General features: G+C 36.9%; 1 protein-coding gene across 1 annotated transcript; it reads right to left on the bottom strand.

Moving 5' to 3' along the window:
• Positions 1–566: 566 nt before the first annotated feature.
• On the bottom strand, positions 567–25,107 carry PDCL2 (phosducin like 2). The gene is made up of 6 exons (XM_028143820.2): positions 25,017–25,107; positions 19,387–19,507; positions 18,719–18,809; positions 13,925–14,068; positions 4,460–4,668; positions 567–759 (listed from the first exon to the last, which is right to left on the bottom strand). The coding sequence occupies exons 1-6, from the start codon at positions 25,020–25,022 to the stop codon at positions 602–604; spliced, it is 729 nt and encodes a 242-aa protein (XP_027999621.2). The 5' UTR covers positions 25,023–25,107; the 3' UTR covers positions 567–601.
• Positions 25,108–25,635: the final 528 nt, after the last annotated feature.

Below are 25,635 nucleotides of genomic sequence, written 5' to 3'. Positions count from 1 at the left end.
TCAATGATAAGAGAGAATCATTGATCAGCTGCCTCCTGCACGCCCCCTACTGGGGATCGAACCCGCAACCCCGGCATGTGCCCTTGACCAGAATCAAACCTGGGACCCTTCAGTCCGCAGGCTGACGCTCTATCCACTGAGCCAAACCGGCTAGGGCTAAATTGCATTTTTATATTGAGTGGTTAATTTTTTTAATAAGTGAGAAATTTCAAAGAAAAAGCATATGGTCACATTTTAAGTATTTATACTCAAGGCCCCTAAATAATAGACTTTAAAATTTATTAATATAAATTAAATGAAATTTCATGGTTCTCTTTCATCATTTTCATTCATAGGACTTGTAATATCATCATTTTTGTCCAAAATGGTTCAGAAAAAGGATAAACCAGAGAAAAATAACTTAAGGATTCAGTATACATTCTGGTTTTGTTAGAGGCAATTTCTGAAATACCTGAAAGTTTTTTAAATGATGTCTAAGCTATAATTCTAACATGAAACTGACAATAAATCTATAAATTTTCTGATCTCTGATTATAAAGGCAGTGACAAATAAAACATTCAGTACATAAACACTTTAAATCTATTTATTAACTATTTCCCTCTATTTGGTATTGTCATCATCACTGTTTGAACTATCATTGTCATCATAAATAGAAGTGTTTCTTATTGAAGATACCATCACATCTATAATGCCTTTTTTGGGGTTTTCTTCCAAATCAGTCTGTATTGCTCCAACTTCTGCTAACTTCCATTCAAGTTCTGCAATAATAACCCATCATTAAATTAGATTAAAATCTTAGAAAAATGAAAAGAATTTCTCATCTATATGAAAAGAGTTGATTCTAATAAAATTAATGTGAAAAGGGTATATTTTTTGCTGCAATATATATATCTTATTTAAAAATGAATTGATACACCATAAATTCTTATTTTGACACTCACCAAAATAGTCACCTGGAAAACCCTTTTTTTTGTGACAAAGTACAGAAGGCTTGGTCACATTTAAATCACTGAGAACTAGAGAGAAATACTATTGGAAAGGGTATTTTTAGAAATGGATGACAATGAAAGCACTACAATATCAAAATATGCATTGGATAGAGCAAACTTATACTTAAAGGGAGAAATTTTTGTTAAAATTTTTATTTTAAAATGATTAAAAATAAGTTGTTTGAAAGTTCATATCAAGAAGCTAGGAAAAGAACAATAAAGTAAACCCAAGAAAATCAGAAAGAAAACACTCAACAAAAGTAGGAAAACAAATAAGTAGAGGTGACCAACAAAATAAAAAGCTGGTGGCTTGAAAAGACTAATAGACACACCTCACACAAAAATGGTGATAAGGGGGAAAAAACCCAAATAATATCAAGAATTGACATGGGACATAACAAAGTAAAGATTTTAAATCTCTGAGACTGCTTATGAAAAAACTAATGCCAATACATTTGAAAACTATAATGAGAAAATTTCAACAAAATATAAAATACCAAAATATATCCAAGAGAAAAACTGAAAAGAATTGACTTGATAACCACAAACTCCCTCATTCCTTCAAATTCATCATTTTGTCAATTTTATTCCTAAGTACTGAGTAGAAGAACAGAATATGAGGAAAATTACAAAATACACTTTTAAGGAAAATTACAAAATATATTACATTACAATATACAATATATACATATTATATTTATGAGGAAAATTATAAAAGACCAAAATAAGTGACAAGAGATATCTCATTCGTGGATAGGAATATCCACTGTTATTAGGATATGAAGTCTCCAACAAATAATAAATAATCAACAGGATTTTTCCCAGAACTTGCCTGATTCTAACATTTATATGAAATTTTGAAAAAGACTTGCCCTACTAGAGACAACTAGATTGTTATAAAGCTATAGTTATAAAGCTAAGACCATGCTATATTGATTCAGACATAAGCAAATAGTAGAGACGTCAGAAAAAAACTGAAGTATTTTTGAACCATAAAAAATAATATAGGAAACATTTAAAATCAGTGGGGAAAATACCTCACACACATTAAGATGGCTACAATAAAAATAAATAAATAAACAAATAAACCAGAAAATAGCAAGTGTTGGTAAGAATGTGGGACATTGGAATTCTTGTACATTGTTGGTGGGAGTATAAAATGGTGCAGCTAGTATGGAAAACAGTATGCTATTGCTCAGAAAAATTATAACAGAATTACCATATGACTCAGCGATTCTACTTGCAAGTATATACCCAAAAGAATTGAAAACAGGGACTAAAACTGATTATTTGTACATCATGTTCATAGCAGCATCATTCTCAATAACCAAAAGATAAAAGCAACCCAAGTGTCCATCAACAGATAAGTGGGTAAGCAAAATATGGTATAAAAATACAATGGAGTATTATGCAGCCTTAAAAAGGAAGGAAATTCTGATACATGCTATAACATGGATGAACATTGAGGACATTATGCTATGTGAAATAAGTTAATCACAAAAGGACAAATACTGTATGATGCACTTATACGAGGTACTGAGAGTAGTCAAATTCAAAGTCAGGAATTAGAATGGTAGTGGCCAGGGGCTAAAGGGAGAGGGGAGTGGGGAGTTATTGTTTAATTGGTATAGAGTTTTAGTTATGCAAGATGAAAGTGTTCTAGAGATGGATAATGGTGGATAATGGTGGTGGTAGCACAATAATGTGAATGCACACAATGCCACTGAACTCTATACTTGAAAATGGTTATATAACTTATTTATTTACAAAATGAAGTCCTGGATATGTAATGTATATCATGGTAACTGTAGTTAATAATACTGCATTATATATTTAAAAATGTTTAAGATGGTAAATTTCATATTATGTATATTTTATGACAATTTAAAAATATTTTTTAAATATTTTTATTGCTTTCAGAGAGGAAGGGAGAGAAATAAAGAGATAGAAACATCAATGATGAGAGAGAATCATTGATCGGCTGTCTCCCGCACGCCCCCTACTGGGGATCGAACCCGCAACCCGGACATGTGCCCTTGACTGAAATTGAACCAGGGACCCTTCAGTCAGCAGGCTGACGCTCTATCCACTGAGCCAAACCAGCCAGGGCTAAAAATATTTTTAATATACTAGTAAAAAAGCCTGGACCAGGTAACATATTATTCATGATAGTGATTGCCTCTAGGGAGGAAGGGAGGGAATGGTACTAGGAATGGAAATACAGGTAACTTGACCTATATCTGTAAATTTTATTTCAGCAATTTAACAAAATAGCCGAAGCGAACATGAACAAATGTTCACATGGTACTAGGAATGGAAATAAATGGTACTAGGAATGGAAATACAGGTAACTTGACCTATATCTGTAAATTTTATTTCAGCAATTTAACAAAATAGCCGAAGCGAACATGAACAAATGTTCACATTTGTTATTTTTGGTAATTATATGAATGAGTGTTATATTATTGTTTTTCCTGGTATTTAAAAAAAATTAGATAAAGGAATGCGGTCCAAGCTGGAAAAACCAGGGTGATAAAACAAAGAGGGTCCTAGAGACTAGGAGAAGGAAAGGGGGTAATCCTGGAACAATTAAAGTATTGGAGGCCTCGGTAAGGCTAAAAACAGTTTTAAGGGAACTGAAGAGTGGATAAACTAGCTGTTAAAAACAACTATTCACAATGGCTTTAACACAATGGTAAGAGAAAAAGATTTGTATAATATGAAATTAATGCAGTTCCAAGTAATGACTTGATGAAGGATATGGCCTCAGAACTAAGTCAGGAAGTAAAAATCAGTAAAGAAGTTAGAAATATCAAGAACTATGTTATGTACTGTGAAAAAAAAATAGGATATATGGCCCTTGTACTTATTAGGGAGACAAAATTCAAAGGGAATTAACCAACAAAATCAGATAGTATATGGATAAGTGAAAAGTAAGTTGTATAGAGAATATACGCAATAGAAATTCAATAGAGAACAGGAAGACAGATTATGAATTGGTCCAAAATCATATCATCGGATAAATGGAAAACTAGGAGACCCATGAGGGAGTAGGATTTGGAAGCAAGAATAAAGAAGAGGAGGTAATTTGGGGCACAGGGAAAGAGTATGAAACAAAGTATAAAGGAACAAATGAGTGTGTCTGGGGTAGTGGCTGAAGACCAGCCTGGCCGCGCAGAAACTAGAAAGCACTGAGAAATACTGTTAGGTAAGTGGGCTGAAATTCTCAGGCAGAAGATTCCGAATTTTTAACTTATTTGAGACAAGGAACCAATAAGGACTTAAGGAATTGGGTGTTATGCTAAGAGTATTATTGTAGGAAATTAATCTGGAGGAATACAAGCAGAGACTGGAAGAAAAGGAAAGCAATCTTATGTTTTATGGAAATAAACTTTCATGATATTTGTTCATTTAGTGAAGTTTCACCTCTTTTTTTTTTTCAAACAAATTTTAAAAATAATATAATTACCTTCTAGCTTGAGATTTATTCCTCCACATTCTATAATTCCAATGAATTTGCCTTCTATCTGACCGTTTTTATAAACAAAAATTGTTGGTAAACAATTATCATGGTAGTGTTGAATACAGCTATCCACGATGGCTTTAACAAATTTAGTTTCTGGAAACTTTCTTGCTAGAAGACCAAGATGCTGATTAACCAACAAACACATTGGTATGCTAAAAAGAAAAACAGTACATACAATATCTTTAAAAAACAAACTACTCATCTCAGTCTAATAAAATAAGTGAAACATCTCCATAACAACAATATATATTTAGATATTCTTTTAATAAGCCCATATCAGTATTGTCCTCTATTGTTACCTTCAGTCCTCTGATTTTCATTACAAACACCATTATAGCCTGGGAATAAAGCTAGCTACCATGGGGATTTGATGCCTAACTAAGGCTAACCACATCTGACTTAGCATCAGTTTAATCAAGCTAGTTCCTACTTTATATGATACTAGAGGCCCAGTGCACGGATTCATGCACCGGTGGGGTCCCTCAGCCTGGCCTGTGCCCTCTCACAATCTGGGTCCCCTCAGGGGATGTTGGACTGCCGGTTTTGGCCTGATCCCTGCAGGGATGTAGTAGTGCACAAAGCGGCAGGTGGCTGGGGAGGAGCCCGAGCCCAAGCCAGGTGCAGTACCACTGGCCCCACTGTGCCTGCCGCCGCCCAGCAGTGCTGCCGTGGAGGCGGGAAAGGCTCGCATTGCCGTAGCTGCACGTGCCAGCTGTGAGCCTGGCATCTGGCACCCGTTAGTCAGCTGTGCTCCCGCTATGGGAGCACACTGACCACCAGGGGGCAGCTCTTGCATTGAGTGTCTGCCCCCTGGTGGTCAGTGCACGTCATGGTGACCGGTCGCCCTGTCGTCCGGTTGCTTAGGCTTTTTTATATATATAGATAAGAGAGAGAAAAAACTGACACTTCTAGGGAACCCATAGCAGTTCAGAGTTGAAACAAAGGAATTCCAACTCTTGTCACCATCACAGGTTTATTTTCACATGAGATTATCAAATCCAAAATTTCTTATCTCCAACTTCCTTGTTTTTCTTGACTCTAACAAACATCACCCACACTTTTCCTTGACATCCCACTCCATGCCACATTCTGTTCTCCTTAATCCAGAACTATTCCTCATTAGAAATTTAAAATTGATTGGAAGTGTAACCAAATCCTGTGATTTTTCCTGCTTTATCACTTATCTCCCTTTACCTCCATTTATCCCTTTTCTCCCAGTCTATCAGTCACTCACAGCTTTATTAAAATGTTTCAAAGCTAGTCCTCTATTCATCCCATACTCCTTGCATTTCCTATGGGACTTTTCTCTGTTATTCTGCTTCCCTCCTTTCTCAATCTTTCCTTCTCCACTTTACATAAACACATTCAAGTCAGTAAATTTTTTAAAATTCCCTTATAACTCTCTGTCAGTACATTTTTTAAAATTCCCTTATAACTCCCCTTCTAATAACTACTTTCTCTCCTTCTGTTCACAGCCCAGATGAAAAAGAAAATAAAAATCTCTATGTTCTGTTCACTTCCATTCTTGAAAGGTCCTCTTATTTTGGCTCCTGTGAAAATACTTTCTATTGATTTCCTTTTTACTTCTTTGACTACCTTCTCCTATCTATGCCTCAAACATGTATGTTCCTTGGGATTGTGTTCTGAACCCTCTTATCAGTTCAGACACATTCTCTGGGCAATCTTATCCAATTTGATATAAACAGTTAATGGACTTCATTTCCCCTCCTCTCTTAACAACTAAAACAAAAATCTCATCTTTCGTTTCTATTTTCTTTTAATAAACCTAAATTTGCTAGAAGTGTAGTTTTCCTTTTTGTCTTTGTACTCATTTTCCCATCATTCATATGGAGTATATTTGAAATAGTGTATGAGAAAAAGATTAGTGTGAACTGTGTTGATCAGGGAAAGCTCCTTTGAACAGACAAAATTAGTTTTTTCTTTTGGACTGCCTTTGCATGTCTTTTCAAAATATATATTTTTTAAAAATATTCAAGGTTTAATTGGTCTCTTTCATGATACCATAGAAGCATCCTATTTCCCTTTAGTATTTTCAACTCCTAAAACCTGTCACACCCATAGTCTAAGCTCACTTACTGAGTGACTCATGCCAGGGCATGCTGCATGCTCCAGGCAGATGAAAATTCTTTTAGACTTTTGTGTGCTTTTCCTGTTTGTGGGACAAGAAAAATCATTGTAGTTCTTGTGAAAACCAAATGCATGCTTTAGGAAACTTGATAAAAGTTACTAAGAAAAAAATGATGGTTAGATGTGGGCCAGACAAATGTAAATGATCAGAGAAAAATACAGATTTCTGCAAATTGCTTTACATGCATTTGAGTTCTTGCTCCCTTTAAACAAACCCTGATAATGGAAATCAATGAAAATGCACTAAGTTCTAATCAACATCTGGGAGAGGAATTTTATATATTATTCTCAATATATTTTTACTAAACTTGTTTCACAAATTTCAACAAAGTGGGTACAGAAAAAAAATGTATGTCAACATTATAAAGGCAATATATGACGAGCCCACAGCTAACATCCTACTCAATGGTGAAAAGCTGAAAGCCTCTCCTGTAAGATCAGGAATAAGACAAGGATGCCCACTCTCACCACTTTTAATCACTGGAGTATTAGAAGTCCTAACCAGAGCAACTAGGCAAGAAAAAGAAATAGAAGGCAACCAAAATGGAACAAAATAGGAGTGTCACTACTTGCAGGTGATATGATATTATATGTAGAAAAACCAAAAGACTCCATCAAAAAACTATTAGAACTAAAAAAGAAATTCAGTAAAGTTGAAGGATACAAAATCAATATATAAAAATATGTTGCATTTCTATACACTAACAAACTATCAGAAAGATAAAGAAAACAATCCCTTATACAATTGTATTAAAAAATACCTAGAAATAAGTTTAACCAATGAGGAAAAAGACCTATATATTGAAAACTACATTAATGAAGGAAATTGAAGAAAAAAGCAAATAAATGGAAAGATAGTCCATGCTAATGGATTGGAAAAATCAATTTTGTTAAAATGTCCATGCTACCCAATGCAATATACAGATTCAGTGCAATCCCTATCAAAATTCCAATGACATTTTTCAAAGAAATAGAACAAATAATCCTAAAATTTGTATAGAACCACAAAAAATACCTGAATAGCCAAAGCAATCTTGAGAAAGAACAAAGCAAGAGGCATCACACTCCCTGATTTAAAACTATACCACAGAGCTATAGTAATTAAAATAATGTGGTATTGGCATAAAAACTGACACAGTGGAGCAGAATAGAGAGCCCAGAATTAAACCCATACATATATGGTCTATTATTTTATGACAAAAGAGCCAGCCAAGAACATACAATGGGGAAAGGACAATCTGTTCAATAAAAAGTGCTGGGGAAACTGGACAGCCATATGCAAAAGAATGACATTTGACCACTATCTTAAACCTTAGACAAAAATTAACTCAAAATGGATTAAAGACTTGAACATAGGACCTGAAACCATAGAACTCCGAGAGAAAAACATAGGCAGTAAGCTCTTTGACATAGGTCCTGGCAATTATTTTTTTAACCTGAAACCAGAAGCAAAAGCAACAAAAACACAAATAAATAAATGGGACTACATTCTACTAAAAAGCAAAGCAAAAGGACCATCAACAAAATGAAAAGTCAATCAACTGAATAGGAGAAAATATTTGTAATTCATATATCTGATAAGGGGCTAATATCCAAATATATATATTACAATTCAATAGCAAAAAACAACAACAATCAAATAAAAAATGGGTCAAAGATCTAAATAGATATTTTCCCAAAGACGACATACAGATGGCCAACAAGCACATGAAAAGATGTTCGACATCATTAGTTATCAGGGAAATGCAAATCAAAACCACAATGAGTAATCACTTCACACCTGCTAGACTGTTATAAAAATGACAAGAAATAACAAGTGTTGACAAGGATGTGGAGAAAAGAAAACCATGTTTGTGGGAATGTAATTTGATGCAGTCACTATGGAAAACAGTATGGAGGTTCTTCATAAATTAGAAATAGAACTACCATATGATTCAGCAATTCCACTTCTGGGTTTTTTTGTTTGTTTGTTTGTTTTTTTAAAAATATATTTTACTGATTTTTTACAGAGAGGAAGAGAGAGGAATAGAGAGTTAGAAACATCGATGAGAGAGAAACATCAATCAGCTGCCTCTTGCACACCCCCTACTGGGGACATGCCCGCAACCAAGGCACATGCCCTTGACTGGAATCGAATCCGGGACCCTTGAGTCCGCAGGCCGACACTCTATCCACTGAGCCAAACCGGTTTCGGCCACTTCTGGGTTTTTAACTAGAGAAAATGAAAACACTAGTTTTTTTAAAAAATGTACCCCTATGTTCATTGAAGTATTATTTACAATAGCCAAGATACAGAAACAACCTAAGTGTCCATCAGTTCATGAACGGATAAAGAAACTGTGGTATATATAGTATATGCAATGTAATACTAGTCAGCCATAAAAAAAGAATGAAATATTTCCATTTGCAACAACATGGACAAACCTTGAAGGCTTTATGCTATACGAAAGACAGACAAGTACCTTAAGATCTCTCTTAAATGTGGAATCTAAAAACAAAACAACAAAAAGCAGCTCATAGCCTGGCCGCGTGGCTCAGCAGTTCAGCATGGACCTAGGAACCAGGAGGTCAGGGTCCGGTTCCCGGTCAAGGGCACATGCCTGGGTTGCAGGCTGGATCCCAGTGTGGGGTGTGCAGGAGGCAGCTGATCCGGGATGCTCTCTCCTCATGGATGTTTCTCTCTCTCTCTCCCTTCCTCTCTGAAATCAATAAAAACATACATTAAAAAAAAAAAAAAAAGCAGCTCACAGATACAAAAAACAGATTGGTAGTTGCCAGAATGGAGGATGGAGGTTGGGAGAAATGGGTGGAGGTCAAAAGGTTAAAAAATAGGTCAAAACAGAGAATTACACACACACACACACACACACACACACACACACACACACACACAAAAATCTTTATCTTCATCTGACATATACAAACATACATTCATTGACTAATCTTTATACTGGCCCATGGGCTGCTCATTGGAGTCCCCCTTAGCTTTTCTCATCTAAACTACACCATAATGCATTGTCTTCTGTATTTTCTTAAGTCTTGCACCCTGGCCAAAAATCTCCCTTTCTTCTACAACATCTAATGTTGATTTGATTGATTCTCCCTCCTTATCTCACACCTAGCCTCTCCTTTCTCCACTGCCTCACTCCTTTTCTTTCTTATCTGAGCTGTGCCAGATTGACCTGAATGGTCTGTTTCCAGGCTTGGTTCTCCAAATTCATCCCTGACCCTGCTGACAAAGGGAGCTCAGTATGAAAATCTCTTCGTGTAACAACTGCCCTTCCCTCAAGCTTAAAATCCTTCAACAGCTCTCACTGCCTTCATGATAAAGTCTGGGCTCCTAGTGTAGCTCTCAAGGTTCTCCATGTTCTGGATTCTGCCTCTCTCTCCAGCATTATTCTCTGCCCGCTATCCTATTACTTAAAGCACTCCAAAGCAAGATGATGTCTCTTATTTATGTACCTTTGTTCAAGCTGTACACTCCACCTAAAATACCCAATTCAGCCTGTCTACTTCCTCCAACTCTGTAAACTTGGGGGATCTTTTCTCATTTGTGGAGGACAGCACCAGGGTAGAACTTAACTACTCCCTCTTCAGTGCCCTCACTCTACTCTATAGAATTTAACCACAGCACACAAAAGACTTTATTACCACATTTAATTGTCTCTTCTCTAGTGTACTGAAATTTCTTTAACGGCAGAGATAGATGTCTTATATATATACCTTTGCATCTCTAACACCTACAAAATCTTCAGAAATACCCTTAAAATAATTAATGTTATATATCAATTTAGGAGCAAGAAGTTAACAAGTTAAATGACTATATGTTTCATTTATACTTCAGAATTCTTTTGATAATTATAACCTGCTACAAATGTAGACAATGTTTTATTTTAGTGAGTGGCCTACTAAAAGTAACATTAGAAATGCATGTACTGCCTAACTTAAATATTAATTTTCCAAACAAAACAATGCCATAAATTGACTTTATAAGTTTCAGTTTTCCTCAAATAGGTGAACTTAATCCACTAATATCAAATTTAGATTATTTTTTCTCATTACTATCAGAAGGAGAGCTGAGTCAGTGGTATAGTAAACACTTAGGAAGTGAGTGGTGTGAATGGCAGAAGGCAGGTGGGCACTGGTGGTGGCAGTGAAGAGTATGGAATTAAGGGAGTATGGCATAACAGACTGTGGTGCAAGGAGAAAGTAGCTCCTTGAAGACAGTTATGACAGCAAGTGGTAGGGGAACAAATGTGGATTTGGGGTTTGGAGGCCAGAATTAAACTCCATGAGAATTATAAAATATTAAGGAGACCTCTAACATCAGAAAAAAAGAGCATAGCCCTAACTGGTTTGGCTCAGTGGATAGAGCGTCGGCCTGTGTACTGAAGGGTCCCAGGTTCGATTCCAGTCAAGGGCATGTGCCTTGGTTGTGGGGACATCCCCAGTAGGGGGTGTGCAGGAGGCAGCTGATTGATGTTTCTCTCTCATCGATGTTTCTAACTCTCTCTCTCTCTCCCTTCCTCTCTGTAAAAAAATCAATAAAATATACTTTAAAAAAAAGAAAGAAAACAAGAGCATAGTTATTGTATGCGAGATTCAAAATATGCAGTTAGGTATAAGAATAATATAGAAGTTTCTCCTCCTACCCTGCCAAAATCATAATTTGGACACAGATATAAGATTTAATAAAATCAGAAGCAAAGCTAATTTTAAGCTGAGCCACTAGGATCACAGGCCCAGGGTTAGTTAGATGCCTCTAAGGTACTCTATGTAGGCTGAGTCTTCACTTGGATAAAGAATGGGCCCAGTTCTAGAAATTAAGTGAAAAAAAAGTATTAAAATTATAAAACTTAGGAACCTAGTTAAAAAACAAACTCTTACCCTCCTATAGTTACAAAAGGCAGCTAGAAATACGATCTTAATAGTTACACTTCATTTTATAATATTAAATTATAACTATTATAAAAAATATTATGCCCTAGCTGGTTTGGCTCAGTGGATAAAGCATGGGCCTGTGGACTGAAGGGTCCCAGGCTCAATTCCAGTCAAGGGCAAATTCCCCGGGTTGCGGGCTCAATTCCCAGTTGGGGACCTGCAGGAGGCAGCTGATCAATGATTCTCTCTCATCATTGATGTTTCTATCTCTCTCTCCCTCTCTCTTCCTCTCTGAAATCAATAAAAATATATTTTAAAAGAATATTATAGTATATAAGTAAATATTATAACTAGACTTTATAAAGAATATTTGTAACACAGATAAATCTTTTCCATTTTACAAATTTGATTATAGATTAACTAGAGGCCTAGTGCAGGAAATTTGTGCACTTGGGGGAGTTCCCTCAGCCCAGACTGCACCCTCTCGCAGTCCGGGAGCCCTCAGGGGATGTCCTACTGATGGCAGTAGGACACCCTTAGCCCTGCCAAGGAAGCGGGAGAGGCTCCCACCACCGCCGATGCGCTCGCCAGCCATGAGCCTGGCTTCCGGCTGAGTGACACTCCCCCTGTGGGAGCACACTGACCACCAGGGGGCAGCTCCTGTGTTGCACATCTGTCCCCTGTTGGTCAGTGCATGCCATAGCGACTGGTTGAGAGGCCTTAGCATATCATTAGCATATTTCGCTTTGATTTTGTTGAATGGATGACTGGACAACCGGGCACTTAGCATATTAGGCTTTTATTATATAGGACTTTCTTATGTTTTATACTGACACATGAATGCATTCTCTTAATGTCAAGAAAACTAATATTTTATGTAACTTTATTAGATTGCCCAAAAGAACCTTCTGAGCTCACAAATATTTGAAATATTATAAAAATGGATCCTTACACTTTAAGTCCATCAAAGCACATGGCAGTTTGAAAAACCTGACACTAAAACTCATTCAACCTCTTCTATGAGTTTTTGAAAATTATTGGTCAAAACCAGTAATTTATCTAGAAATAACCATTAAAGTAATTTTATACCAGGGTATGGTAATTCAGAACCAACATCTATTCTGCTTATCATAATGGGTCTCGGGAGAAACATTCGGTGTACCAGTTCAGTATATAACACTTATGACACACAAATCTTAGTACTGTAAATGTTGTTATTTCATATACTTATTTGTGAAGACCCCACATCAGCAAATCTCCAAATTGGGTTAGCCAGATAAGTGGAATAGGATAAATGAAAAGTGATTATTTTAAAACTATTAAAAAATTATTTACCAGGCATTTTAGTTACAGTAAAATTAATGTCTTCTTTTATGGGGTATGATTCCTATCACAAATTGTCTGAGGAGCTGGTGAGCTGGTAAACAGCAGGGCTCTAATTTGCTCTGTATAGTATTTCTCTGAGGACCTGAAAAAAGATGTTTTTTATTCAGAGAATGAAATAAGGACAACAAGGGCCTCCGTTCCTGGATCGGGTTAGAGCCCAAGCAGAGGGCTTGGGACCTAACACTAGAGGTGCTGTTTCTATGAGAGATTTGTGAAGCTGGGAGATTGTAGCTCCTCTTTGGCACAGACTTGGGGAAAGTCCACTCTTCCCAATTATCATTATACCAGGCTGATGAGACAGGGGGTCATATGGATTATATTTAATACAACTAGGTACTCTAAAATTAACTGGGGGGAATAGGGACACGCAAGGAAATTGTTCTGTTAAAAGAGATGAGATATATGATATATTCAAATGCACTGCCTGAGTCTTGATTGGATTCAATTAAAAATATATGTATTTATAAAAGACATTTTGAAATCAGTTGGGAGAATTTGAGTAAGGGCTGGGTATTAGATGCTATTAGAAATTATTGTTAATTTTGCTAGGTGAGAAAATGGTATTGTGGTTATACAGAAAAATGCCCTTATATTTTGAAAATTCATGCTAAAGTACTTAAAAGTGTCATGGTATGTGTAACTTACTTTTAAATCATTCTGTAAATACACACAAATGACACAAATATGGCAAAATGTTAACTGTTGAATCTACCTGGCCAGTATTTAGGGAGTTTATATCTATTCTATATGTTTAAAATTTTCCATAAAGTTTTATTTAAATTAACTGCTAAAGAATGCTTATTTTTTCTAAAATGTATGACAAGTTCACCTAATTTAATCCCTACAGCCAATGACTCTATACATATATGTATGTGTATATACATGTATGTCCTTTTGTGAGTAGTCTTTGTTATATGCTTTATAAACCCTTAAAACCAGAGATATGTATCTTAAAACATTAGTATATTAATATTTTACAAAAAAGGTAATTACCTTGACCTGTATAGATGAATTATAACCCATACATCTTTGTCTGCATTTGTGACTTCATTCACATATTGATTTCCAGAAATTTCTATTAACTCCCCAAATTTTTGTTTTTTCTTAAGAGCTTTCCATTCCTGTAACCGCTTTTCTCTAATTAAAAAAATAAAATTACATAACAAAATTGTTATATTCTTAAGGTCATTCCCATCTATAGTAACAATTTAGGGTAATGAATGTAATACTAGTACATATCAAACACTTGAAAAAATTACAGAATAACTATTAATGGTGTTATAATGCCAATTTATCTGTTTATATGGAAATCTGTGTTGTCATTGGTATTGCAAGTAAGAAGTTAGCTACTGACTTCTAAATTTATTTTTATTTAAGACTAGGTCTTAATCATAGCTATAAGGAGTTTATTTAGACACTGAACCAACAAATTCTCCTATACAGGTTAAATACTTGTATATAATAATCATAACAATGGCTAACATTTATGGAGTGCTTATTATGTTGCCAGGCACTATTTTAAGTGCATTAAATTAACTTAGCCTTGCAAAAAACTGTGTAAAGTTAATATTATTATTATCCCCATCTATGCGCTCTCAACTATCATGCTAAACTGACCTTCAGTCTAAAGCCTTTGTGAATATGTATAATTACTTGTTATAAAATTTATTGCAGGTAGAGAAGTGATAAAGAATGATGAGTTTGAACTCTACGGTGAGACTAGGCTGGGTTTAAATACCAGTTCCTAGTTACTAGCAGCAAGAATTTGGGCAAGTTATTTGATTTCTCTAAGCTTCTGTATGAGAATAATACTGATATCTACTTGCATGGGGTTGTTGGGAATTGAATGAAATAATACAGGTAAATGTCTTAGGATGGTGCCTAGCACAGAGTGAGCATTCCATGTTACCTAGTTATTCGTCCATAGGGAGCCTTAAAGCTTTCTTAATCAATTCTCAAAATTTACATACTTTGATTCAGTTGTTGAATGCTTGGATTCATGAAGCAGATCTAAATGTTTTCTGATGCATGTGCAAATGTCTTAAAAGTTACCGATTCTATATCCCTAAGTTATCTTGGGGATACTTTCTTCCCTTCTTTCTGTGTATTAACTATATTTTCTTGTTTTCTGTATTCTCGCCTTGCGATCCTGGACAGACTGCCCCTCCCAGGTCTAGCTAATTCCGAAAGATAGCAACCTCCTGCTGGAGAGCAAATTCCTCAAATGCAAACCAACCAGTCCAGAGCCCTGTCCCTCAATCACCTCTTTTATTAAACTGAGCCACTACCCCTCTGCCCTAATGATCCCTGGGCCAGATACCAGACAACTAGAGACAGCACTGTAGCCCACAGCCTGCCAAAATTATTCCAACTAGCCAATCCTAAATCTGCTTACCCTGCTTCGCTTGTCTTTCCCATGGAAACCACAGGGAAGGCTGGTGCCCATGTTATCCCTCCACTCCTGCCTCTCAGCCAACTCCAGTGCTTCCCCGTGCCCCTGTATTGCGGTGCCTGCCCCCTGCTCTTGAGAACTCTGAGTGAAAAACTCTTTTCAATGGCAATTATCTCCTGATCTGTTGGCGTCACTCTACATGAATAGATACAAAATCCTGGGTATATTTTAAAACCCTCTGTCCTTATTTTACTAATTAGAAACATGTTAGGTGAAACCACTCTACATAACAATCCAAGCAAAATGAAGCCTAGAGGAGAATGCCAAGAATAACGACCCACATGGAGGGAGGGCCCCTCTCACAATTTTTCAAACTGAAGTCCTTCCATTTCCCCTCTACTGACCCAGACATTCAGAATGTAGTTACTCCAAAGATCTTTTGGGAGCTGATTCTTGTTGGCACTGAGTATTTAATATCAGATTCCTCAATTGGATCTCACTGGCTTAGTATCTTTCAAAAATTTCGAAAAGCTTGAGTTCCCTACTTAATGGTGCAACTATCAACTATATCTCTTCCTCCTCCCCTCTCCCACCTCTCTTCCTCATTGTTCTTTGTTATTTCAATGGAATTAGGCAGGGAGAGACAGAAAGACCTGGGTTAGCTTTGCCATCAGGAAGTAGTTTAGTGCTCAAGTAGACTGCATTTTACACCCAACAACACATCAGATGGGACTCAGCTGAAGAAAGTCCTTGCTATTTTAAGCAGCAAGAAGCTTAATCTGTGAAATTAAGTTATTTACAAACTCAGTGGAAAGGAGGAGGCTCTAAACTGGGCTATCAAAATGACTCCCTGAGCAACGTTGCAAAATTGGTCTGCCAAGGGAACAGGTTTCTCTGCTGCAATCCAGAAACTTGGGAAATTTGGAACTACTGTTCCAATTGTGCCCTAGAATCTAATTCCTCTGGGGATCAGAAAACTGCTGTAACAACTGTTCTTTCTAGGAACCTATTTCCTTAGCAGTTACTGAGAGAAAATTACAAAAGACACATCTGACAAAGGACTGTTATCCTTACTGTATGAAAACTCAAAAACGCAACAATAAGAAAACAATCTGAAAATGAAAATGGGCCAAAGGCCTAATAGACACTTCACCAAAGAAGATATAGAGATGACAAACAAGCCTATGAAAGGGTGCTCCACATCTATGCCTTAGGAAAATGCAAATAAATCAAGAAACCACTACACATCTTAAGAGAATGGCCAAAATCTGGAACACTGACACCACCGAATGCCAGAGAGGATGTGAAGCAGGGGGAGTTCTCATTCACTGGTGGTAGGAATGCAACATGGTACAGCTTTTGGAAGACAGATTGAATGGGCCGCACTTTCCCATTTCTTTGTGATTCTTTTGTTGAAACTGAACATTTGATTCATATAATGTTATAACTCTGGAAATCAGATTCTCCTCCTTTCCCATGGTTTGTTTTATTATTATTGTAAGGTGTCTCTAGCCAGGGATCAGCCTGAGATGAAACCATAACGTCTTCTGTGAGCCTTCATCTTTTCCAAGGCATTTAAATTCCCCCATATATATGGTTGTTTTTTAATGTCCATAAAAAATAGAGGTGGCTCCCTTAAATGCTCTGGAATCCCCCTGAGCCAATGGGGTTGACACAATGATACCCATACTCTGTGCCTGTATCTCTGCATTCAGAAGCAGCACTCCACAATCAGAACACCAAGTCCTTATTGCCCACCCTGCTCCAGCAAGCTTTACCAGAAATAAAGGTTGCTGTCCAAACAGGTGCCTGCCATGGAACTAGAGAGTGAGAGATGGATAGCTGTTACCAACTAAGGACTGAAATCAGCCACTACCAACTGCAATTTACCAGCCAAGTTTTATCCTGGAAGCTGCAAGTGTCCAAATAGATTCCAGAGTTCCAAAGCTGTCACTTCAGACATTTTCAGCCAATGCAATTGTTGTCTAGGTAAAGAGATGGATTTCTGGAGTTTTTATTTGGCCATCTTTCCTGACATTAACTGGGTCAGTTTTTTGAAAGTTCCTCCAATTTTGGTTTCTGATGTATTCTTATTAGATTGAGATGATTAATTATTAAGAAGGACACCGCAGAGGTGCTGTGTCATCTTCAGCACATCATATGGAGTTACTTAATGTCAACATGTATTATTGGTGATTTTAACCTTGATCATTTCCCGAAGATGGAGTCTGCCAAAACTCTACATTGTAAACTTACTATTTCCTTATAGTTATAATATTTGGAGGGAGAGATACTTTGAGATTATGCAAATACCATGCTTCTACTTAAAATTTCATCCACTCGTTTTAGCATCTATCAGCAGATCTTGCCCATCGAGAATTATTGCTATGGTGATCTGATGGTGATTTTTCTATTTTCCTCATCCCATATACACTTATTAATTGGAATTCTTTAGTGAGGGAGAAGTGTTATTTCTTTTGAATTTGTTCATGTATTCAGGTAATTACTTATATCATTATGAACTAATGGATATTTATTTCATTATTTATTTTATAATCTAATATTATATCTTTTTGTTGCAACTCTGGTCATTGAGAGATCTTTTAGTTTGGCTTCTATGCCTTAAACTTTTTCTTTAGCACTTCTTTACTTGCTGGCACAATAAGATACTCAAGACTTATATTGTACTTTCGCAACTCACATTGTGGAATAAAGCAGTTTTCCAAGGAACACTAGTTCAATTTTTATGAGTGCCAGGTATGCTCACTGTGACTTGACATTGCTGCTTCTAACACAATTTACTGTGTGTTTTTTTGTTGTTTGTTTGTTTTTTAATGTTAAAACAACATTGCATTCCTAGGACTACTTGTCCAAAGTTCATTATTCTATTTTAAAAATGGATAGACTTAATTTGCAAATATTTTGTTTAAATTTTTGTGCCTGCATTCATAAGTGATATCTTCCTCTGGCATAACATTTTAATAATCTTGTCTGTTTTTAGTATCAAGATAAGTTGGGAAATGTATGCACCTACTCTAATTTCTGAGAGAATTCATGACTGGCAATTAATTATTAAATTATAGAAATCATTGACAGACATCATGATAGAAGGAACATCATAGCCCTCTATTTATTGGCTGCTTATTGATAATTTCCACTTTACTCATATATCATTTGATGAAGTCCTATGGTACATTATTGGATAGTTTTTAATTTAAGCAAAAGCAAAAGAATTTCAGGAAAAATTCTACTTTATATAAGTTAGTTTTAAAATCTTAAAAATTAGTTTTATTATTTTTTAATCTATTCTGTAGACAAAATAGGGCTTTATCTTAGTTTCATTTCTACAATTCTTCATTTCAAAACTCATAAATTACCCCAATGAATCACTGTACCTATATGTTTCAATAGCTCTCATATCTTCATCATCAAATTCATCTTCAGCCTCCTTCAACTGTGCAAGAGTCATCTTTTCATATGGTTTAACTAAAACAATATAAATTTTAGGCAGTTGAGTTGTTTAAATATTAATTTTACTTTATAGTCACATATCTAGAAAAAAGATATATTAGATAAATTAAGATCAAAACTGTCTTTAAAGTTGCAGTGTTTGCAATATACAAAGCTATTTTGTGGTTGATTGCTTTAGTTTTGTTTAAATATTATTACTCCCTCAGAGTCACAGAACTACCAGGCTACATTTAAAAGTAGGTGTAAAAATAAATTAGACCTCAGAAATTTAGATTTTCCCATGTTCCAGGAAATCTTGACAAGTAATATATACTACATAGAATGATCAAAATATAAGGTAATCACAAGGTAAAAAATATGATGGAGAGGAAAAAAAAGCTCACTAGGTTAGATACTAGGACATTTCAGCTCTGTTATTAACTAGCATGTGAATTTTTAACACGTGAATTAGGAATTTTAGGTATCTCAAAAGTATGGTGGGACATATTAAATGATTTCTAATGTCCTCTCTCCCTTGAGGTTCACGAAATACACTATCACTAACATAACTGTATTACCCTCTTCATCCAGCCCACCAAATGCATAACTATACCCATTGCTTCTTTCTGTAAACGTAAAACCATTTCTTCAATTTCATCTTTTGGCTCTTCTTTTGGAGGAAGAATGCCAAAATCTCTTAAAATTTCATTCCATTCTGTATCTTCATTTGGATCCTATGTAAAAATAGAAAATCTATTAACATAGTTGTGTATTTTATTATGTGTAAAATTGATATGTAGCATTTCCAACTATGCAATGAACTCTACAGGTAAACATATAACTAGTTTCAAAGAATAAAACAAAGCAGCCTACTTTTTCCCATTTCCCAGAACTAATGGAACTACATACTTTGATTAAACAGGATACATTCTCTACCCTCAAAATTACACTGAGGTATTCAATAAAAACAAACAAGCAACAATTTAGAACACATCTGAAATATTAATGAAGTAAACTCAAAAAGTGAAGGGATATTCTCTGGTGAATATAGCACCATGAACAATTCACACCATGAACAAATACTGTTTTGTTTCTATTTCTACATACACATTCAAGACCTCCAGGTGAACTCGCTTCTCTTTTCAGCTATGCAGTTTCTTAGGACCCATATTCCCTGGTTAAATCTTAGAAGAGGTCAGGAATCTTTTTATAGTTCCATTTCCATCTAATCACAATTTCTTTCTATGAAAGTTAGCCTTTTTTTCTTTATTATTTAGGATTTGATTTTTTTCCTGCTTTTCCAGAAGTTGTCAATCATATATTAACTATTGTTTCTCTAGTTTGCCATCCTTTTTTTTTTCCCCCTGATATTTCCAAAAGAAGGGAGTGAATACTGTGGCAAACAAAGTATAAGATCACCTGAATGAATTCCACCTTCTGCTATTCACATCCCTGAATAATCTCCTCTCCTTGATGATGGGTGGGAACTGTGCCATGCTGTTAACCAATAGAATATGGCAAAAGTGAAGGAATGCCATTTCTGTGATTGAATTCCAGAGATTGTAACTTCTATCTTGCCAGCACTCTCTATCACTTGCTGGCTTTGATGAAGCAATTTGCCATTGCTGAACACTACTGTAGATTTTATAAACACTGTCCCACAAGCCCACCCCTCCTTCCTTCCAACAGGGTCAGAAATAGGACACTGAAGCTGCCAGTGCTGCTCCATGAACAGGGATGCAGGCTGGACTGATTGGAAATATTTGAGAGAAACTGGCTGGTTAAGGTTTAGATTACCATAATAGTGCCTGTCAGGAGGGAGTATGTGGTGCTCTGAGGAATAGGAGCAATAAGAAATCAAAGAGCATAAGGGATTGCCATGGCAATGTGGTTTTGGCTATGCATGTTGGAGCAGAAGTCAGATTAATGAAGTTTGTGGTATTCGTTTTTTAAAAAGAGGGTATTTAACATGGAAAGGGTGTAGAACTGAGGACTCAATAGTTTGACTTTGGAAATTTGTTTTTGGTTCCACTGACCCTACCTGGCAAAAAGGGCTCTCTCTAGCATTGAATTGATGGAAGAAATGAAACTCATGCTTTGCATCCGTACAATCTGAAAATATTTCCAAAGTATAGGAACAGGCTGGCTCCACACTACCACAGAAAGCTTGTACTAAAGTGGCAGTGGTGCCCTAGCTGGTTTGGCTCAGTGGATAGAGCGTCGGCCTGCAGACTGAAGGGTCCCAGGTTCAATTCCGGCCAAGGGCACATGCCCGGGTTGTGGGCTCGATCCCCAGTAGGGGGCGTGCAGGAGGCAGCCGATCAATGATTCTCTCTCATCATTGATGTTTTATCTCTCTATCCCTCTCCCTTTCTCTCTGAAATCAATAAAGAAATATTTAAAATAATAACAATAATAATAATAATAAAGTGGCAGTGGCACCTACTACTTATAATGGTTCCTGTGGACCTGTGTCCTTGTATAGGATTTTAGTTCCTCAACAAAGAATTACAGCAGTGTACTCTGAAGACCATCAAGTAGATCTGAGAGGACTGCAGCACCCTCTGAGTATGTAGTCCTAGGGAGATAGGCTCCTCTATGCTGCAACAGGCCAGTAGTTGATTGGGATGTAAACTGCACACTCAAAACTGAGCTGCAGTGAGAGGAAATCTATTGCCAAGCTCCCAGATATTGTTCTCATCAGAAAAAAAATCCTCCTGGACCATATCTTTCTATTTCTGACAGGGAATTCAGCTCCATTATAATCTTATGTGACCACCATCATTTATGCAGTCCATTGTTGACCCAAAAGGTCATTTTGTAGCGCATGTCTATATTTGTCCTTTTGTTACTAGCTTATTTCACTTCACATAATTTTTTCAAAGATCATCCATGTTGAAGCATGTATCAAAATTTCCTTCTGTTCTAGGGCTGAATAATATTCCATTGTGTATTCACACCATAGATTGTTTTTCTAGTTATCCAATGATGGACATTTGGGCTGTTCCCACCTGGCTAATGTGAATAATGCTGCTATGAACATATGCGTAAAATATCTTTTTGAGTTCCTGCTTTCAGTTCTTTTGAGAGTATACCTAGGAGTGGGATTGCTGGTTCATATAATAATACTATGTATAATTTTTAAAGGAATGACTGTTTTCCATAGCAGTTACACCGTTTTTCAATCCTACCAGCAATGCACAAGGGTTCCAATTCCTCCATAGTCTCATCAACACCTGTCATTTTCTGTTTTCAATAATAGTTTTTCGAATGGGTGTGGCTTCTCGTTGTGGTTTTTATTTACATTTCTATAATGATTAATGATATTGAGCATCTTTTTATGTGTATATTAGCCATTGTATATGTTCTTTGGAGAGAGGTCTATTCAAGTTCTTTGTCCATTTTATATTTAAAATTTTAAATTAAGACTTAATATTTTAGGGCAGTTTTAGATTCACAGCAAAATTGAGGGAAAGGTACAGAGATTTTCCGTATACTTTCTGCCCCACAAATGCATAGCCTCCCCCGTTATCAATATCCACCACCCGAGTTTAAGCAAATTCTTCATTTAAAGCCAAAATAAAACAGCAACAATTTTTTTATTAGGACTTTATTTTTTTTTAGCAGTTTTAGGTTCACAGCAAAATTGAGGGGAAGGTACAAGATTTCTAATATGCATCCTGCTCCCACACATGCATAGCCTCCCCCAGTAGTAACATCCTCTACCAGAATGACCTATTTGTTACACCTGATGAAACTTCATTGACATATCATAATCACTCAAAGTCCATACTGTACATTATGCTTCACTCTTGATGTACATTTTCGTGTCTGGATAAAAATGCATGATGACACGTGCCAATCACTGTGATATAATAGAGTGACTTAGAGCACTAAAAAGCCCATGTGCATCACCTATTCATCCCTCCACCTCCCAAGCACTGGCGACTACTGAACTTTTTAATTGTCTCCATAGTTTTGCCATTTCCAGAATGGCTTCTTTCACTTAGTAATGTGTATTTAAGTTTCCTCCATGTCTTTTCATGGCTTGATCATTTCTTTTTAGTGCTGAATAATATTTCATTATCTGGATGTACCACAGTTTGTTTACCCATTCACTTACTGAAGGACATATTAGTTGCTTCCAAGTTTTGACAATGATGATGTAAAGCTGCTATAAACACCCGTGTGCAGGTTTTTGTGTGAACAGTAAGTTTTCAACTCCTTTGAGTAAATACCAAGGAATGTGATTGTTAGATCAAATGGTAAGAATATGTTAAGTCTTGTAAGAACCGTCCAAACTGTCTCCCAAAGGCTGCGCCATTTTGCATTCCTACCAGCAATGAAAGAGAGCGAGTTCCTGATGCTTCCATATTCTCGTTAGCACGTGGTAATGTCAATGTTCCAGGTTTTGGCCACTCTAATAGGTGTAGTGGTCTCTTGTTTGAATTTGCATTTCCCTGATGACATAGATGTGAAGCATCTTTTTATATGCTTATTTTTAATTGGTTTATCTTTTTGGTGTTGAATATTAGTTCTTTATATATTCTGGATATTAATTTTTATCAAATATATATTTTGAAAACATTTTCTCCCACTCTGTGGTTTGCATTTTCATTTTATCAATAGTATTTTTTTGTGCATAAAAGTCTAAATTTTGATGAAATCTAATTTAACTTTTTATTTTATTGCCTGTGTTTTTACTGTCAGATTCAAGAAACCATTGCCAATCTAATATAGCAATTTCCCCCTATATTTTCTCCTAAGTGTCTTAAAGTTTTAGTTCTCACTTCTAGGTCTTTGATCCTTTTCAGTTAATGTTTGCTTATAACGTGAGTTAGGAGTCCAACTTCATCCTTCTGCATGTGAATACTGGTTTCCCAACACCATTTGTCCAAGAGACTATCCTTTCACTTAAATGATCTTTGCACTGTTATTGAAAATCATTTGACTGTATTTGTGAGGGCTTCTTTCTGTGCATTCTGTTTTATCCCATTGGTCTGTCTTTCTGCCAGTACCACACTATGTATTTTTTTAACCACACTGTTTTGATTACTGTAACTTTGTAGTATATTTGAAATTAGAAAGTGTGTGCCTTTGTTCATTTTTTCAAGACTGTTTTGGCTATTTTGGGTCTCTTAAGATTTCATCTGAATTTTAGGACGGGTTTTTCTAGTTTTACAAAAACTATTATTGGGATTTCGATAGAGATTACACTGGATTTGTAGATGGCTTTGGGAAGTTTTGACATCTTAACAATATTATGTCTTCCGATTTACAAAGGTGTGATGTTTTTCTAGTTATTTGTGTCTTCTTCCTTTCTAGCAATGTTTTGTAGTGGTCAGTGTACAATTCTTTTGCCTCCTTGATTACATTTATTCCTAAGTACTTTATTCTTTTTGATGTGATCCTACATGGAATTATTTTCTTAATTTCCTTTTGGTTACTTACTACAGTGTCTAGAAATGTCTTCGTACACTGGATAAAATGTACTTGCTAGAAACCTATAATTAACACCTAAGGGCAACCCATTAAATTTACATGTCGTTTATGTTTAAAATATCCTAATAAATTACATGGTATATCTGAATGCCAAAATTAAATATGTAAAACAAGAAAAATCACAGTAGTTTTAATTTGGAGAAGCAGGTGGGAAGAAGCTGTCTCTCCAAGTCAGAAAGTGAGAATTTGACTCTAAGACACAAGAGCACAGGCACCTGGCTTCTAAGGGGGCTTTAGACAGAGAGGAGCAGCCGCGGAGCCTAAGGATGAATGGGAGCCTAGCAGAGCTTTTGGGACCAGGTAGGAGGAACTTCGGGGGGCACCTGGTCTTTTTCAAGATAGGTGCAACCAGTATTTCCGTTCTGCTTGTTTTTTTAAGGTAGTGGGGCAGAATATTTAGGTTGAATTACACTTGGGCTAAAGTTGCTGGTCTCTTTCTTAAGTCAGAAATCGTGCAGCAGTGAGGTTTCCAAGATTCAGATGTGAAACACAATCTCAACGAACCCACCCCCCAGCGACAAATCTTGGGGGGTGGAGGGAGGGGGGTGGGGAGAATGGTACTCTCCTAGAGTTCATGTGGATGTCTCTCAAATCTTGAGACTCACGCAAAATTCAGCTCTCACCAAAAATACACGTTAGACCCCGGCCCCGGGCGCCGCCCTCCCCTCGGGCGCTCAGCCTCAGGCCCCGTGGGGAGCTCGGCCCGGGTGCCCCGGAGTGGCCGGTGGCGGGGACTCCGACCTGCATGACGTTCAGCCTCGACCTTCAGGTGACGGCGTCCTCAGACCCCCGGCGAGGGACTCCTGACTCGGACGCCTGCTCCGGGGGGGGGGGGGGCTGGGGGCGAAGAGAGCCCGCAGCCGGGACAGCGGTTTCCGCCGCCACCCCGAGCGGGAGGGGGCCGGGAGCGCTCCTGGGCACGTGGACTCGTTGACTCACGCGCCTCCAGCGCAGCCGTGTTGCCAGGCAACGCGGAGGCGTGGTCTGGGGGGGGGGTGGGCACTGACGCACCGGGTGCTGGGGCATTCATCCCAGGCTGTGCCTTCCCCCTTCACCGCGGGGTCCTGAGGGCTGGCGTTCCTCCCACCTTTCCGCACACCGCCGGAATTACATTCTTTTTGATGTGATCATACATGGAATTATTTTCTTAATTTCCTTTTGGTTACTTACTACAGTGTCTAGAAATGTCTTCGTACACTGGATAAAATGTACTTGCTAGAAACCTATAATTAACACCTAAGGGCTATCCATTAAATTTACATGTAGTTTATGTTTAAAATATCCTATATACAAACACCACAAAATCTAGGCATGGTTTCTGAGCCCTCCGACACCCTTCAGTCCCCGAGTCATGTCTTCA

The sequence above is a fragment of the Eptesicus fuscus genome, chromosome 2 (assembly GCF_027574615.1).
Source record: "Eptesicus fuscus isolate TK198812 chromosome 2, DD_ASM_mEF_20220401, whole genome shotgun sequence".
Taxonomy (NCBI): domain Eukaryota; kingdom Metazoa; phylum Chordata; class Mammalia; order Chiroptera; family Vespertilionidae; genus Eptesicus; species Eptesicus fuscus.
The sequence above is the reverse complement of the archived record's forward strand: the minus strand, read 5'-3'. Positions and strand labels throughout refer to the sequence as shown.

Coding starts and splice junctions, on each gene's coding strand:
- PDCL2 (XM_028143820.2), bottom strand. Junction 4,669..13,924: donor ATTCATCTATACAGGTCAAG/GTAATTACCTTT, acceptor TTTTCTTTTTAG/CATACCAATGTGTTTGTTGG. Junction 760..4,459: donor AATAAATCTCAAGCTAGAAG/GTAATTATATTA, acceptor TTATTATTGCAG/AACTTGAATGGAAGTTAGCA.